The 18,395-nt window shown below is 37.6% G+C and overlaps 1 protein-coding gene across 4 annotated transcripts in view; it reads right to left on the minus strand.

The window, feature by feature from the left end:
* Positions 1 to 12,164: 12,164 nt before the first annotated feature.
* TBL1XR1 (TBL1X/Y related 1) overlaps positions 12,165 to 18,395 on the minus strand; it is a 177,619-nt gene continuing 171,388 nt past the window's right edge. For all 4 annotated transcript variants that reach the window (XM_068546265.1, XM_068546262.1, XM_068546264.1 and 1 more), the window contains 2 exons: positions 17,968 to 18,069; positions 12,165 to 17,091 (listed from right to left, as the gene is read on the minus strand). In XM_068546265.1, coding sequence (XP_068402366.1) covers positions 17,065 to 17,091; positions 17,968 to 18,069 — 129 coding nt within the window. In that variant the 3' untranslated portion in view covers positions 12,165 to 17,064. The remainder of the gene's footprint in view (positions 17,092 to 17,967; positions 18,070 to 18,395) is intronic.

The raw sequence follows: 18,395 nt of genomic DNA on the forward strand, positions 1-18,395 counted from the left end.
CCATATGATCCAGCAATTCCACTTCTGGATATATATCCAAGGAAAATAAAATCACTACCTCAAAAAGATATTTGCACTCCCATGTTCATTGCTGCATTATTCACAGTAGCCAAGATACGGAAACAACTTAAGTGTCTGTTAATAGACAAATGAATAAAGAATATGTGATATATATTATATTTATGTGAACTCACTTATATATGGAATTTAAAAAATAATAAAGTCAAACTCACAGTAACAGAAAGTAGAATGATATTTACCAGGGGCTGAGGGATGGGGGGAAGGGGAAATGCTGGTCAAAGGGTACAAACTTTCAGTTATAAAATGAATAAGTCTGGAGATCTAATGTACAGCACAGTGATTATAGTTAATAATAATGTTATTATATTTGAAATTTGCTAAGAGAGTAGATTTAAAGTGTTCTCACTACATATTCGAAAAAAGGTAACTATCAAGTGATGGATATATTAATTAGCTTGATCGTGGTAAATATTTCACAATGTACACACATATCAAAACAACACATATACCTTAAATATACACAATTTTTATTTGTCAGTAATACTTCCATAAAGCTGGGGGAAAATGAGAGATTGTCAGAGTGGATCAAAAATCAAGACCCAACTATACGTTGTCTATAAGAAAACCATTTTAATTATAAAGACACATAGATTAAAAGTAAGTGGATGGAGAAAAATATACCATGCTCACACTAATCAAAAGATAGCAGGAGTAATTATATTAACTTTAGACAAAGCAGACTTCAAAGCAAGGAAAGTTATCAGGGATAAAGAAGGGCATTACATAATAATAAATGGGTCAATCCTTCAAGAATACATAACAATCCTTAACATGCATATGTCTAACAAGAGAGCATCAAACTATGTGAAGCAGAAACTGATAGAACTACAAGAAGAAATAGATGAATCTATTACCGTAGTTGGGGAAGTCCACACCTCCTCTTTCAGAAATGGACTCAACAACACCATCAATCAACTGGATGTATAAACAACATCATCTGTAGAAAACTTCATCCAACAGCAGAATACACGTTCTTCTCAAGCTCACATGGTACAGCCACTTTGCAAAAACTGTTGACTGTTTCTTCCCACTTCTATGCATTTACCCAAGTGATTTGAAAACTTCTGTTTACACTAAAACCTGTATGTAAGTGTTTATAGCATCTTTAGCCATAATCACCAAAAACTGAAAACAACCAAAATGTCCAATGGGTGAATCAATTAAAAAGCTGTGGTACATCCATACAATGGAACATTAGTCAGCAATAGAGAGGAATAAACTATTGATTCATCTAACAAAATGGATGAATCACACATGCATTTAAAAATTTGAAAGAGGGCAGCCTTAAAAGGCTACATATATTACTGCATTTATATCACATTCTGAAAAAGGCAAAACTACAGGTATGGAAAACAGATCAGTGATTGCTTGAAGGCTGATGGAGGGGAGAGCAACTGACTACAAAGCAGCTGTCCAGGGAAGTTTCAGGGTAATGGAACTGTTTCTCTGTGGTATTTTGGTGGTTGGCATATAAATGACTATGCATTTAACAAAACCCGTATTTTATACCATAAAAAGTGAATTTTACTGCATGCAAATTAAGAAATAGTTCAAGTAGGATGTCAGTATGAAATCCAGGCTGAAAAATAAATTCAATTATATTACAAATGCATAACTTCACTGAAGGGGTGGGAAAAAAAGGAACTTACCTAACTTTGGATAACACTGCTTTGACTAGACACTGTAAATGTAAAGAATTGTACAAAACAACACTGTATTATGGCTCATAAATTTTGCTTTACACAGGGGCACAGTTTAGTAATTCTGAAACTATATGTATACTAGGGTTAAATCAATATGCAAATAACTTATAGATAATGAGAGGCAGGTTACAAGAGTGAAGTGACATGTAGGCAAGGGGGAAAGACTAGAATGAACCCAAGTGGTCCTTGAAGAAAGTCAGATGTCAGTATAAACTCACATTTATTTTAATACATGTAAAGCTAGAGAAATAAATCAAGATATATAAGTATACATGGGCTAATATACATCCATGTATTTGTGTAGTAGCTCTGAGGGGGACTTAGAAGCAGCGACAGTAACAATGGACACACCTACAGCCTAAATACCATTCTCCAGTAAAAGAAAACAGAGCTCTTTGAAGAAATGGCTTTTTCTATGGTGGGGGCAGGGGAAATACTAGATGAATCTGGAGCAAACTTGAAGTGTCAAAAAAGTAATAAAGTGCTTATAAAAAAAAAAAAGTGCTGGGGCATGTTGAAAGAGCACAGAAGCCAACCTGAAAGACCTCTCAATGGCCAAATAAGGACTGATGTGATCATCAAAATAGATAATGATAGCATTGGATTCTAACCTGAAGAATAAAATAGATATCTTCAAGTCAATACCAGTTGAGAGCAGTAAAGGATTAACCTTGCCTAAAGAGATTTGGCCTTTGCCTCTAGCTCCTGGGAGGTAATTTATAAGCTCTTCAGTGTCCTGCCTGATAAGAATGTCTTTGTTTACCTGGAGGCATTGGGCCATGCCAGATAATCTATGCTAACAATGCAATTTATGGTTAGGGTTGGGGGAGGGGCCTGGGCCAGACAGTTATCAGCTCAGCCTTCAAAGGGGCTGGAAACTAAGGTCAACCACATGGGTGGTCAACTGCATATTTGTGACCCAGCCCCCAGTAAAATCTGGACCACTGAAATCGAGCAGGACCCTGTGGGACTCCTGGGCATGGAAGCCTTTCTGTTCCCCGTCTCTGGTTTGTAGGTGACAGGCTTCAGCCTCCATGACCTTCCCTGGGTTCTAAAAGGCAGGTTCAAACGCTTGTTAAGCAGGGAAGGGAGGGGATGCAGAGGCAAGGAAGGAGCAGTCAAGCGCAGGCTTGGGGCAGGATCCTGGTTCTGCCTCAAGGGATACACAGGATAATATCTTTGAGCTCTTCTGCAGAACTAAACCCCCCAACAAACGGAAGATGTCAGCATTCTTCATTCCAGAGAAGCTGATCATCAGGAGACCACCTGAGGCCAGATTAAAGGAGTGCAGGCCCTGCACATACCCTAACCCTTATCAGCAACCCTACCCTTGACCCATTGCTATAAAACTCCTCACCAAATCCTCCCCGGTTGGGGCACAGTTTTTGAGGGCATGAGCCTGCTGTGTCCCCCTTTGTCCAGCAAAGCAATAAAACTATTCTTTTCTACTTCACCCCAAACTCTTGTCTCCAAGATTCAATTCGGCACCAGTGCACAGAGGCCGAGTTTTTGGCATTAACACCAAGGCTTGGACAAGTTTTCCTGGTTGGCAATACTCCATGCATGTTGCCACACATCTTTGCTGGGAGAAGATAACCTGAGAATGGTTGGGGTCAGGACAGGGATGGCTAAGAGAGAGGGATTCCCAAGGGGCAAAAGCAAACTTTGAAGGGGATAGATAGGTCCATTTTTTTAAGTGTGATTATGTCACAGGTACATACCTAGGTAGAAACACATAAACCTGTACAATTTAAATATGTACTTTGGGACTTCCCTGGTGGCGCAGTGGATGAGAATCCGCCTGCCAGCGCAGGGGACATGGATTCATATTTTCCCTGGTCCGGAAAGGTCCCACATGCCGCGGAGCAGCTGAGCCCACGCGCCACAACTACTGAAGCCTGCGCGCCTAGAGCCCATGTTCCGCAACAAGAGAAGCCACCACAAGGAGAAGCCCACGCACAGCCACGAAGAGTAGCCCCTGCTCGCTGCAACTAAAGAAAGCCCGCATGCAGCAATGAAGACCCAATGCAGCCAAAAATAAAATCTTTAAAAATAAACAAATAAATAAATATGTACTTTATGTCAATTAGAGCTCGATAAAGCTGTTTTGAAAAAGGACATGGAAAGATGTTTTAGTAAATGAAATAAAATCAAGCCACAGAAAAACAAGTACAGCATAATCCCCTTTATGTTAAAACAAACCATTGGTTTATGTTTATAAACATGTAGGAAAGTGTCTAGAATATTATGTAGCTAACAGAGGCTACTATAGGAGAGAATGCCCAGGTGGGTCAGAGGCAGGGGTCAAAGAGTGAGTATGCTACAATAACAAACAACTCCAAAAATCTCAATAACCTGAAATAACAATTAATCTTTCTTACTCATGTTATGCGTCCCATGGAGGTCAGCAGGACGCCCTGTTCTTCACTGAAATGGCAGAAAGGCCTATATTTAGCAGTACCTAAGCATCCTGTTCAAAGCTAGATAAGATTTACACTTGTGATTTTTCTCTTTATTTACACATATACCTCAACATTTTTTCTTACTTAAAGATTTTCTAAAATGAGCACATATTACTACCATAAGGAGGAGAAAAACAATTACATAGATCAAAAGGTCTATGTCTGAAAAATGAAGGTGACCAAACACACAGAAGTAGAGTGCTATTTTGACCTTGATTAATGTTTCAAAATTGAAGTCTAAGTGAGATAATTGAAATCAAGGCAAAAGAAGGCGAAATGTGAAATGCCACTCTTTTAGAACCTTGGTTCTTAATATTGATGCAGTTTCCGATGTTTTTCTGTAAATAATAGATCACAAAATGGATGTTCGGCACAGAGTTGCTTTTAAAAGTGCATTCTCCAATTCTTGACAATGCACCCACCAAAAAAAAAAAAAAAAAAAATTTAGTGGAGACTAAGGGCAAGACAGAAAAAAACACAGATAAAGTACCACAAGGGAACTGATTACACAGACACACACCCATCATCATCATGATGCAACTAGGTTGCATACAAAAAATTACGTATTTTAAAATGTACCATCATAACAAAATGCAACTGTAAATAACAGCTTGCTCAATAACTTCCACATTCATGTCCATAATAGTAGTGCTTTTGTAAATCTAATTACCACTAATTATTTTCAACAAATGATCCTGTCAAACAAATGTTTTCTCTGGCATGTTTATAACCGTAAAAATAGCAACAATAATAATCATGCCATGTATAAAAGCCTGAATTTATGCCAGCCACTGTGCTAAACAAGTTACAAGACTGCTAATCCTTAAAACTACCTTGAAAGCAGGATATCTTATATAGATATTTCTCAGACATAAGAAATTGATGCTCAGATATAAAGAAACTTGTTCCAGCTCACATCCATAGGAAAAAGGTAACGCTTTTTTTCACTACAGCATGTGACCTTCTCATTTTCACAGTTTACTCTCCGTGAGTGCCTTCCATCCCTTATTTATCGAATTAATCAAACAGCTATTTCCCCCAGGCACTATCCTAGGTTCTGGGAATCCAGAGAGAAATAGAAATAGATAGGCTTTGCCCTTCGGGAACTCAGTATAGTAGGAGCAGCCTAGGAAGCCACTCTATCACCAGAGCTGTGGATAAGGCACAGGGAGAGTGGCAGGGGCACCTACCCCAGAGCAGAAGCAGAGGCAGAAAGAAGGCAGTAGGCAACGGCCAGTCTTCCGAGAAGCACTTGGCTTGACTGAACCTGATAATTAGGAATTAGGCAAGGGAGAAGGCATTCCAGGTACAGGAGTTACCTGACTATAGGGGAGAAGATACCTTACAGGAGGTGCATCTATTTCAGTATGGCTAGATAAGAATGTGACTGAATCCAAGAGACAGAGCTGCCTCAGCCACCTAACTTCACCTTGCTAAACCGACCCTGCTCCCCTGCCCCGCCCCACACTTAGCCTCTATTCCACAGGCCCCTTCCCAGGCATTGCCGCGTATTCTCACTGACAGCTCCGAGCAACCATAACCTTCTAACCCATCTGACAAGCTCTTTTCATGGCGGCAGAACTTCCACTGTCTCCCAGGAAGCATGGACGCCAGGCATACTTAAGCCAGTTATCACCCTTGCCTTTAACCTGGGTCATGACAGTTCCTTCCAGACACATGGAAACCTTTCCAGTCTCCAGAAACCTGAGGTTTCTCACAAGTGCTACTCACTCTGTCCCAGGCATATCCTGACTAGAGGGCCCCGTGTCCTGGAAGTACTTGGAGTGCTAGCCCTCTGGCAAGGTGTGAACTGTTGAAAGCTCCTTGACTCTGTTAGGAGTCTCAATCACCACCTAAGACATCCCCTTCCCCAGGCCTGTTGAGCACCATGGAGAAAAAGCACACCAAGGGTGTGTAGACGGGTGCCACTGCATAGTCATGCTTGCTGACTTCAGCCGGGCCTGCCGCAAGGCTCAGCAAAATATCATGAAAAAGAAAAGCAGACTCAACATTTTAATAAGGTTTTTGGAAGCAAAGAAAGACGTGACTGTGGGCTTACTGTGTTTACTAGGTTTTGCTGAGTTCCAGAACAGATTCAGAAGGGAGCGATACCTAGGCACATCCTGAGAAGTCACAGAATTTCAAGGACAAGGAATCCTTAGGAATCCAGGAGAAAAAAACTACCTGAGACAAAAGCCACGGTGGTCTCGCACTTCAGCACAGCAGCGGTGATTGCCAGAAGACAGGCGAGTAGCACAGCGTGGTTCTCTAGGCCTCCTGTGCGTTAGAAACTTCTGGAAACACAGGTTGAGGAGCCTCACTCTGCATACAATCTGATTTAGCAGGTCCTGGGTGAGATACCACTTATTCTCACGTTGGGAGTTCTTGACTTCCACTTTAATGCTGACCAACTGAGATTTAAGAAAATGTGATGCCAGAATAATATACTCTTATCAAGTATTCATTTTTGTGTAGGACAGCACAGCAAGAGCCTCAAATGCACAAGGATTCAAGGAAGACAGAACTCACTAGGACTACACGAAGATGAAATCCATACAACTAAAAACTGGGTCCAAATAAACTCAGGAACAGAGAAGCCACGGTCTCAAAAGTGAGTACTGAACTTACTGCAATATAAAACTGAATATAAACGGATGTGTATACAGAAGACAATACAAATGACATAGATCTCAACATACAGGTATAGGAACTTCTGCTCTTCGCATTATCCTAGCACCCTCCATCGGCACCACCACCAGAGAACAATAATGCTTATGCTTCTCCTCATGCCTAACTACGAGCTGGGCATGGTGCTGAAAACTATATGCGTCATCTCATTTAATCCTTACAACCCAAGACAGGTGATCGTCATTTTCCAGTTTACAGATAAGGACATGGGCAGGGAGAGGGTATCTCGCCCATGGTCTCCCAGTTGATTGGTCAGAGCCTGAGATATTAGGATATTATTAAGTTTAGCAGGATTACTGTGTTTATTGAGAACCGCTTAATACAATACCCTAAAATTTTACCACTCCATGTCTTATCAGTAAGCTGTGTTTTAGAGTCCCTTTGGGGACCTCTACCCCTATCATGAACAGCAACTGTTATGGTGTCCCAACATATGTTGCTAGTTTCAAGGACTTCAGGATAGGCATGGGGAGGGGGGAAAAGTGGTACAAGATCCTCTAGTTTGACTTCGGACCCTACAGTAATTCTCAAACCTTCATGTGCATGCGGTTTACTTGGGTGGGGGTGGGGGTGGGGAATCTTGTTACATTGCAGCTTCAGATTCATTAGGTCCTGGGGTGGGACTTGGGACGACTTCTAACAAGTTTCCAGGTGAGGCCTATGGGCTCCAGTTTTGAGAGTAGCAAAACCCTAAACCACAAACTCCAAAGCAGCCTCCCTCCAGAGCTGAACGGGGTGATACAAGTATAGCTCCTGTAACTATTAAAAAAGAGGTACTTCGACTCATATACTGTTTATTTTATGTGTAACTGCCTTTGGAAACCCGGTAGGGGTGAGGTTTGAGACACAGATTGGCACACATTTCCAACATTTATGAGTTCCTGACTGTAACAGCAGTAACAGCAAAAATATGCCTATCACCTTTAACGAGTGAAAATCGTAACAGAGCTCTTGAGGTGAGAAGGGATGAAGTGCCTGATTTCTCTGGCTTTCCAGGTAAGGAATCAACGGACACTGTTTTAAGTAATAAATGGAGGTAAATACATACTATTTAAAATTTTAATAGCAGCATTAGAAGACTGACATAAAACAAGTAATTAACACGTGCAACGTGGGTCACAGAGAGGGCCGTACTGGGACGTATATAGCCAGATGAGCACACCTAGTCTAAGGGGCCAACAACCCAAACTGTTAGAAACCCCTTGCCATTTACAAACAGTACCTCAAATTAAGCTGATCCTTTTAAAATTTCCAGTGTTTAGTAGTTTTTGACTTAGAAAAACAGCTTCAACCTAATTCCCTATTACAGCATTCAATTACAATACTTCACAAAGGCAGAGCCTATCTTTTCCTGCTCACCATTGTACGACTATTGTAGTGGGAAAGGCACTTCCTGGGACATACTAGATTTTCAACAAATAAATATGTGCTGAAAAAGTAACAAAAGCAGACCCAAGACTCGAGAAGGTAAAATGTGTAACGATAGAATTTTTTTAAGTCCTATAAAAAAAAGAAATGTCTTCTATTCTAGCACATGGACTAGGAATTTGGCTCCCAGCATTATTAGTGTTATGTCACTAAATATTCTGGTAGTTCTGTTAACTTTATAATTGGATTTAACCTATGTTATCTTGCTCCGTGGCAGAAATATTCTTCCATGTTTAAACAAAATCTTCCTCATATCTTGAACATTTAATGACTAGTAACATAGGCTTAAAACATTAGTGGTTTTCTGCTAACTCCTGCCACATGATTGTCCTTTATTGGTCTAAATTATTTTCTCTCTTGTTCTTGTATGTACACTGAGTAAATATCCAGAGCATTTTCCCCAAGAAATCTCCCTTCCACAAATTCCCAAGTGACTCCTTTCAAAATAACATATTCAGTTAATGCCAGAAAATGGGTGGGTGGGTAGCAAGTTTTATAGATTCTTTGAAAATGCCTATTAACCAGGGGTGTACATCAGAATCAACTGTCGAGTTTGCCCTACTGATACACAATTATTTGTTTACTGCACCACTGTTTATAATAGGAAACAGTGAAAAAGTAAATACACATTATAGGGGGCTAATTAAATTATGGTATACAATACAATGCAACCATTAAAAATCAAAATAAAGGTAGCATATAGTATGCTTTATACGAGCAAGCGTGATTCTCTAAGGGCTTTATATACGTTAACAGTTTTAATCCTCATAACCAATCTACGAGGTAGGTACTATTGCTAGCCCCATTTTACACATGGGAAAGCCAGGACAATAACTCCTTAGGTCAAACAACTTAAAAGAGTGGAGCTGGGATTCAACGCAGACAGTCAGGCGGAATTCATGCCGTAAATCTCTATGGCAGACTCCACATCTACAGTAGAGAGGCGTATGCACACTGATGGCACAAAAGGCCCTGACCAGTTCAGCGAAAAAGCTAGTTTCTCAAATCCATGAATATTACAACCCCGTTTTTTTCTTTACGCATGTATTAAAAAATGTTTGGAAGGACACATAGCAAAGTGGTAACTGTGTAACCACAGAAGAACTGGTTGGGTATTTGGAAATGGGAGTTTTTCAATTTCTTTATGAGCGTGTACTTATGAATATCATCTATGGCACACAAACGTTAAAAAAAAGGCACACATACCTAGCGCTATCGTATTAGGAGCGAGTAGGTTAAGGTAGGGCCAGGCATATTACTTTAAAAAGGGTTTTAGGGTTTCCCTGGTGGCGCAGTGGTTAAGAGTCTGCCTGCCAACGCAGGGGACACGGGTTCGAGCCCTGGTCTGGGGGGATCCCACACGCCGCGGAGCGGCTGGGCCCGTGAGCCACAACTACTGAGCCTGCGCGTCTGGAGCCTGTGCTCCGCAACGGGAGAGGCCGCGACAGTGAGAGGCCCGCTCCCCGCGATGAAGAGTGGCCCCCGCTCGCCGCCAACTGGAGAAAGCCCTCGCACAGAGACGAAGACCAACACAGCCAAAAATAAATAAGTAAATAAATTTATAAAAAGGGTTTTTTTAAGGGACTCTAAGTCAACATTGTTTTTAAAAAAGTAAAATTTACTTACCTCTAATTTAGTCTTGGTTATAGTAAGACTTCATTCATTTCAACACACTTGTCCAACTTCAAACTGAAGTTTATTTCAACCGTTTCACGGAAGACATTTAAAAACATACCACACAGCTATAGTTTTATGTCATATTAAACTCAACTTGAGTTATCTGATGACTCTGGGCCTTCAGTATGACACTACCCACACCAGACGTGTTAAGTCGCCATTCCTTGTCCTGAGGTATTCTGCTCCTCAGGTACCCGGGTTAGAAAATCAGATAATTCACCTGGTCAAGTAGTGTATATAAATTAAGTCAGTAAAAGCTTCTGTGGAGAAGGACCTGACAACATGTAGACTTTTCAAAATCCCCTAAATTTGAATGTGAGATTCTGGAAGCTGATGTTTTCAAATGTCTGATCTCAGACGGAGTTCAGTGTGACCGGATTTTTAATGTAAGAAGGGTTGGACTACTTGAGGTATCCATGCAGTGTTTAAATCCCTCCACAGCAGTCGAGGAGCCCTCCGACCTATGATTTTGGTATTTCTGGTAGTGCAGTATCTCTTAAAGCGGCCCATTCTGACACTGGATTGTGTAACTTATTAAGATGGCTTGTTTTTTAATAGAATCGTGGTAATATTTTTCTGTGTAGATTACACCCCACTGGTCCTAGTTCTTGAAGTGCGAATTGTTTGCACAATTGATCATACAAACCCAACAACCAAGAAACGTTAATGATTGTCTTCTTACTTTACTAAACACTTTGTGTTTAATATATTTTAAATTATAAAGAAATTACAAGGAACTCCTAAAAAAATTTAATACAAAAATATTACAAGTTAGGACAAGTAAGCATTGAGATATGACATTTGAAGAGAAGAAACATGCAGAAAAAGTAGCATAGGGTTAACATTTCATTGTTGACAGAGCTTTGGTACAGCAGAGAAAAGCACCGTAAAACTACTGTCCATAGTGTCTTTTCCTCCACTGCATTTGCAAGCGTATATACTAGGGAAACGGTAAACTTTAATTTGACCTGCTATGTATTATAATAGGTAAGAAATCTGAGCTACTGTAAAGTGTAAGAACTAGGAAATTTCAGATAACCCCTTCTGCACTTGTTTTACCCTCAAGCTTATACAGATTATAATCCTTAGCTGTCCAACACTTTTGGAGAAAGTGTAAAATGCAGAACAGTATTAACAATCTATGCCATGCAATAAAAGTTAACCCTTTGAAAAGGAAAGGCTGTCAGAAAGTTCTAGTAACTGCAGTAGCTTATCATTTAATAAAACATGACAAGGCTATATGCCCGTAAGTAGTTTATACTTAAGGTAATGGAAGGGAAATGCAGAAGACCTGGAGAATACAAGTTTTTAAAAAAAACAAAAGAAAACAAAAAAATATGCTCAATGATTCTTTAAAAAAGTCTCTAGGTAACTCTAAAGGAGTTGGGATTAATTAAAACTGGAAGGTGCCTAGTATCTTTCCTCACAGATTATAAGGTTTGTTAGCAACATAAGCCACTAGGCTAAGGAAAAAAATTATTAAATTATAATAGGTTTCTATGAAGAAAAAAGGGCATTAATAAGGATGTTGAGCACCCTGTCCTAAAAATCTTCAACAACATGTACACATTGTTTTGTGCTCAAATGCACTCTAAGCAAATGAATCTGTCTCTGTTTATGTGAAACAGTGTCTTCTAAGTACAATATTGATTTTTTAAAATAATTCAAAAGTAATTGTTATTCCTTAGCTGATTAAATGCTCTGTTAGTCTTTAATAAAAATAGTAAGTAATCCCTTCATTTAAAAAATCTTATCTCCTATGAGAAGTAATAAAATAGTAAAATTTGTAATTTTATCTATGGGCTTAAAGTGTCTATCTTGTAAAACAATATATTTATGAAATACAGTGGTTTGGGTTCTGACGGCAGTTGTTACAACTGGTAACACCAGTATGGGAGAATAGACATGCTATATGTTATGAAGGCTAACTCAGAGCAAAAAAGTTTATTCTACAAAAGGACACTGGAGGAGTAATGGCAATAAAATGTAAACGAGAAATTGTAAACAAGAAATAGCATCCCTCTCCCTTTACTTGACTAGTAAATAGTCTATACAAACTACATAGATATCAAAGGTTTTATATATGTACACAGCCAACATAATATCAAAATATATTTTATTCTGGACCTCTTTCAGATCTGATTCAAATTACAGTTGTCAAAGCAATACAATGCAAAGGGAAACTGCAACAACAACAACAACAAAAAATGTGCCTAGAAAGGAGAAAAGGGTCATTGGGGACAAATCATTGTGATGTGGAACCAAAATACATCATAAGTGTAATTAACATGGTCCAGGACAGCATAGAACATCTATATCAGTCTTCCTTACATAATAATCATGAAAACTGAACAATAAAGTTCTTTAACATGTACAAAAAACTGTCATGGGCTGGTTTACACTTGTACAACAGTTTTAAAGTTAACTGGATAACTAAAGAAATGATGCAGACATTTTAATCCAGTGCTATAAGTAGGCTCACAGAATTAGACCCAAAGGATTTGTAAAAATCAAAATTAGAACATTATGGCTACAATGTCAAAGTCAGGAAAGAAGAAAATTACTTCTGTATTTAGGGATTACAGAGCTACAAAATGCGGTCTGTCTGTTTTTGTTTGTAATGAGATGGAAAAGTACATTAGACTAGATACAACATGCAGAATGTTTTCTTGAACTTATCCAGAAACTCCAAAGAAAACATCATGAAACAGCTTACTAGAAAAAAAAAATATGCCCTAGTTATTCACCCTGCTTCAACACTGTCAACGTAAAGGCAGAAATAAAGAATGCTATTAATACTTCAGAACTACTGATATAAGACATCAAATTTCTAAATCAGTGTATTAAAAAAGTGAACACTTTCTCTTTTTTTTTTTTTTGCTCTCTCTTCTACATTTAATTAGAATCACGTTAAAAAAAAAAAAAAAAACTGATACTGAATGTGACACGTCAGAGCTATTACAGGAAGGAGCAATTCATAACTTCCCTAACTCCCCTTCCGTCCCTGCTGATTCAGAAGAAAACAAACAAACAAACAAACAAACAAACAAAAAACCAACCAGGGTCTCTTGTAGATTTGCTGCTATTCCCCAAAATGTTGGCATTTGCTGCCATGCCACAATGTTGGTCCACTGAAATAGGATTTCTGTGGAAACTGTCAACAGTTATTCACCAAATGCAAGTACCGTCCTTAGCATGTGAGAATAAATGCGGGTTCTATAGAAATGTACAATGTGCTTAAGAAAACGAAAACTGTTTGAAAAGAGTAAATAGCACTGCATTTGAGATTTATTTTTTCTACTTATCTAGTAAAACTTAACATTTTTGCTGACATTAAGAATGGTCATTTGTGATTCCTTTAAACAGCAAAAATGCATACTCCTCTTCAGGCCTCTACTCAATAGTAGTTTACATTACTCTTAACAAAATCATTCTACATAAACAGATAGCTCCTTAAAAATAGTACTCTCTCATTAAATCTAATTTGACAGAAATAAGTTTAAGGAAAAAAGGAGTGCTTTATAAGTTAAGTGAAAAAGTACAAATCTTTGGCCTTTCTCTTGACATTTTTATATGTCAAAAAGCAAAAAACCTTCATGTAATTCAATCTAATGATTACTTTTTGCACCATAATTTGTTTTTTACACCACAAAAGGAGGCACTTTCAGTATCTGTAAAAGGTGTTGAATCCTAAAACGTACTTACCTAGAGAATAATGAACTGAAACAGAATTCAAGACACTCTAAGACCCATTAGGAAATTGAAAGTTAACCACTTCTACAAGTCACTTGAAAGTCAATGATGGTACCTGATTCAATGACCAGGAAATCGGGAATGGAACAAATATTAAGAACTTAGGGGATTTCCTACATGGAGAAGAAAAAAGATATTCCTTTACGACGTTTAAGAGTGACGGCTGCTCTTTCCCTTAGTCTATTTTAATCAATGAGTATTCTATTCATTCAAGTTTTCCTTTCTGTTTTTCCTTAGACGTTTCTTACAGTAGCCTATACAACAATGATACATAATGAATACCACGGAAAATCTACTGGAATCAGTAGATCTTCAGGTAAGCTCTTAGAGAGAAAAAAAAAAAAAACAAAAAGAAAAAGGGAGGAAAAGTAAGCAAGAACCTGAAAAATAGAACTTTACAGGCTGTGAAACTTGGTCTCTTACAATCATGTTACTGCTCAAGTCAGAGGCAGAGTCTTATTCACGTCCACCAGAGCAGCATCGTGGCACATCAGCAGGCAATGATGACGGTGAGGACAGCAGCAAAAAGAAGTAACTGTATGCTCACAAAGAACCCCAGCCTACAAAGTGGATACCTTTCTGATAGTTTATACTTAAAAGACCCAAGACTTCAGGATAATAAAGCATCTGTATTTATAATCTTTTATATGTCCTACTGTGGCTATTATGCGTAAGTAAAATAGCTAAAGATAAAAACAAACAAACAAACAAACAAACAACAACAACAAAACCCCCCAAAAAAACAGAGAAGATGACAACACCATAAACATGTAGCTGTCTATACTTTGGCAGCCATACTGCAGAACTTCATGACTATCTTTTAATCAGCTGGGGAAAAAAAGTCAGTAACTGTATGCAAATGAATAAATTGTCCATACCAAAACACAAAAAGTACTATCAATAATCACCTCTGACTTTCAGATTTAAATTCAGTGCAATTGACAAATGCATCGCTAAAGGAAAATGCAGCTTAAACATACTCAAAACATTTGTGTCTATTCCTGGGAGCACATTTAAAAATTATTGCACAGATTTTTAAAATTTTATTTACTTTTTTTAAAACAACAACAGAGGTCAACCACAGATGTGGACCTCCAGCAATAAAAGCAGGATTTCAAGTGCCAGATACTCAGCATATTAGGTTTCCTACATAAGTCACAGGGTAATAGTTCTAAATATCTATCATGTGATCGAAAACCCTAAAAACAGCTGGCACAAAACCATCATGAATGACTGCCTCTCTGGATGTAAATTTTAAAAAATATTACTACAGTATCATAGTCCCCACTAACAACAACTGGGGTACACATAACAATGTATTGTGAAATTAAGTGTATTTATTCTCTTTACCAAAAGCAAATGCTATCCTACCTTAGTAAAACCAAGACTTGCTTCAATCAATGCTGTTTTGTAAAAATAGCAAAACAACAAATGCTGAAAATCAAAGCTGCATTACTTGGGTTAAATCGGTTTCTACTTAAAACATAGGTTAAAATTTTAGCAGTAAAAGCTTCAAAATAATTAGTGACAGGGATAGTGTTATAAATTTGCCAGGCTTGATAATAAATGATATTCCTTAATTAAAATCTTTGAGACATAAATTTGACAACTATTCTCTTCAAAATCGACACTTCTGGATTATTACATTAATCATGACAAACCCTGTTAATCACACAGATAAACATAGCCCCATGCTATCATTTGTAGATTCTGTATATTTTAGCTTTTAGTTGCATGAGCACAGGAGGTTTCTGATCTGATACCTATACCTTTAAGAAAATATGTGATATTATAAACAGAGTAAAAGACATGATATAGTAGTGATTACTGAAAAAACAAAACATAGCAGCTTAAATCTATCTATTATTTGAAAAAATGTAGTCACAAGTACCACAAATGCAGAATTAGAGCAGCAGGGAGGTTAGTGCAATTATACCTTTTAAAAAAATTTTGAATCACTGCTATGTGAAAACACCTTGAAGCAAGTCTTTTGTTTTAAAGATTGTTTTTAAACTAAGGTAGCAAACATTTTGCCATGTAATGGCAGTGTTATATGTTGTTATCTTGCTTTGTAAAAAGAAAAATAACATGAGAGATTTTTAATACTGGAGTTTGGTTACATTACATATTTAAGCTTCTACACAGAATGATGGACACTTTGAGAAGCTAATCCTTATCAGGAAACATTTTAATCTCTTAAAAAACAAAGCAAAAGAAACAAATAAACAAACAACAAAAAAAACCCAAACCTACTTTGCTCCTTTTCACAATAGTGCACATTTTAACCATAATTTAGTTATGGCTACAAGACATCAGAAGATTTTTTTTTTATGCATCTTCTCTATGGTATTAAAAAATTCTTTGTGCCCTTCTAGTCTTTAATTGGCAGAAATATGTCCCAAAAAAGAAACTATTGCATTTAAGCCACATCACCAAAAAACAAAACAAAAAAACCAAAGAGAAAAACAAAAAAACAAAAAAAAACCTCACAACAAAAAAAACAAAGCAAAAGCAAAAACAAAAAAACAGAGCATAATACCCTTTTACTGATGTGTCTTACAGATTGACATGACCAAAGTCATATAGTTCCATTTAATTTCCAATTCCCCCTTCTACAACATGCACCAATCGAATATATGCTCTGGGAGCCATAAATGTACCAAACATCTATCTCTTCAAAAGAATGCATTAAAATATTTTTAAGAATTTTTTGTTTAAAAGGTGAAAAAAATATAAACAAGAAACTGATTCACTCCCTTACTTCATGCATCCATAAACTAAACCAAAAACAAAGTTTAAAAGCAAGAACAAACTACTGCTGCAAGTTTTTGTAAGTCCGTTTTCTCTGTACATACAAACTGCTAAACTACTGAAGGGAAAAAAGAATATAATCCATGGTGTCTGCTGATTCAAAGGGGAGAAACAAGGCTGTCATTAGTATCCAAAAACTCGTACATGTATGGGCTGCTTTTATAACGCTTATTTTTTTCTCTCTTCTGTTTTTCATATCCAAAACTTCTAAATGCTATTTTAGGGGCACAGCAGATTAGATTCCAGCACTTGGTGAACAGAATTCACAAGCTGTGACAAAATTCTGTCATCTTCAGGGTGCAATTTTGTTTATATACACTGTATGTATATATATTTCTCTTAGATTTGGCTGTAGTGGACTGGCCATGGTTCAAGTGGGACTATAGCAGTACTTGGGTCGGGGACAGTCATTTTGGCTATATACACATTCATAGTCGGTCCATGGCTTCCAACTAGTAGCGCTATTTCCGAAGGTCTAATACACAAACCTGTAAGAAATTAAAATAATCAACCAGTGTGTAAAGAATTTCATTGTACATTTTTATACAGTTTGGAATCTATTTCTTAGTTCCAAGTTCATGAAACTGGTAAAACAAAAGTAATCATAGCAATGGGCACCAACAGAAACCAGATAAATTGTCTGAAAGTAGATGGAGTTAACAACCATGGGCTAATACTAACAGAGGAAGAACCATGGCTAACATGCTGAAGATTTACTCTGTTAATTAAAAAGTAGAAAAAATATACTCAAAATAGACCATTTTCTATCTCTTGGATCTTAAGGAAAGATACTACACATTACATTAAGCTATTGCTTCAGTAAACAGCTAATAGCTATCCCCTTTCCATCTTCCCTTTGCTTTCAGAACTTTAGAAGCTGTAACTAGTATTTCTGTGAATACATGGCCAACCTCATCCTGAAAGTCTCTTGGTATCACACATTCCTCAATGCAGACCCTACTGCCTCTATTTCCCCTTCCCTGGGCCACCAACACTCTTCTGCAAGGAAGAGAAGGCAAAAATAGGCATTAAAAATTCAAGTCTCTCTCACAGTGCTACACTTAATTTCAGTGACGAAGTTGTACACTAAAAATAACTGTCCATTTCTTGATTATGAAGGCACTCTTCTGGCAAAGATAGCCTAAATTCTGTTCACATTATTTGAATGAAATGAAAATGAAAAGTATAGAGCCTTCAGTAAAAAAGGTCAATACCCATATCATAAAATTTATTTTTTAAAAAGAACACTTTTGTAGTCACTACCACAACAAGCCACATTTATTCACTATGCTTTCTCTCTTTCTTACACACACACACACACACACACACACACACCCTTTGGAAACACTTCATTATATACTTACTGAACCATCTGATGCACTGGCTCCAACCTTGTCTCCTGCTGCATTCCAACAAACTTCAAAAATTCCACCTGTTCCCCTATAGCTGTGAACTAGAGCACCTGTCTAAAATAATGAGAAGCGGAATCTTAAAAATAATATATTATTATATATGTCCAAATACTGAGGTAAAAATATTATATGGCTTTATTTCTAGCAATCCAATGTAGGATTTAGCTTCAACTTCAAAATAAACAAGTTCTGAAATACCAGAAACATAAAATGATGATCCTTTCACAAACAGACAGCACTAGTCTGCTCTCAACAGATCATACACACACACACACACACACACACACACACACACACACACACACACACACACACACACACACGGCTTTCTCCAGTATTGATAACCATTCTTAGCTAAGGTATCTTTGGTCTCTTTGACC

Source organism: Eschrichtius robustus, chromosome 6 (assembly GCF_028021215.1).
Source record: "Eschrichtius robustus isolate mEscRob2 chromosome 6, mEscRob2.pri, whole genome shotgun sequence".
NCBI lineage: Eukaryota > Metazoa > Chordata > Mammalia > Artiodactyla > Eschrichtiidae > Eschrichtius > Eschrichtius robustus.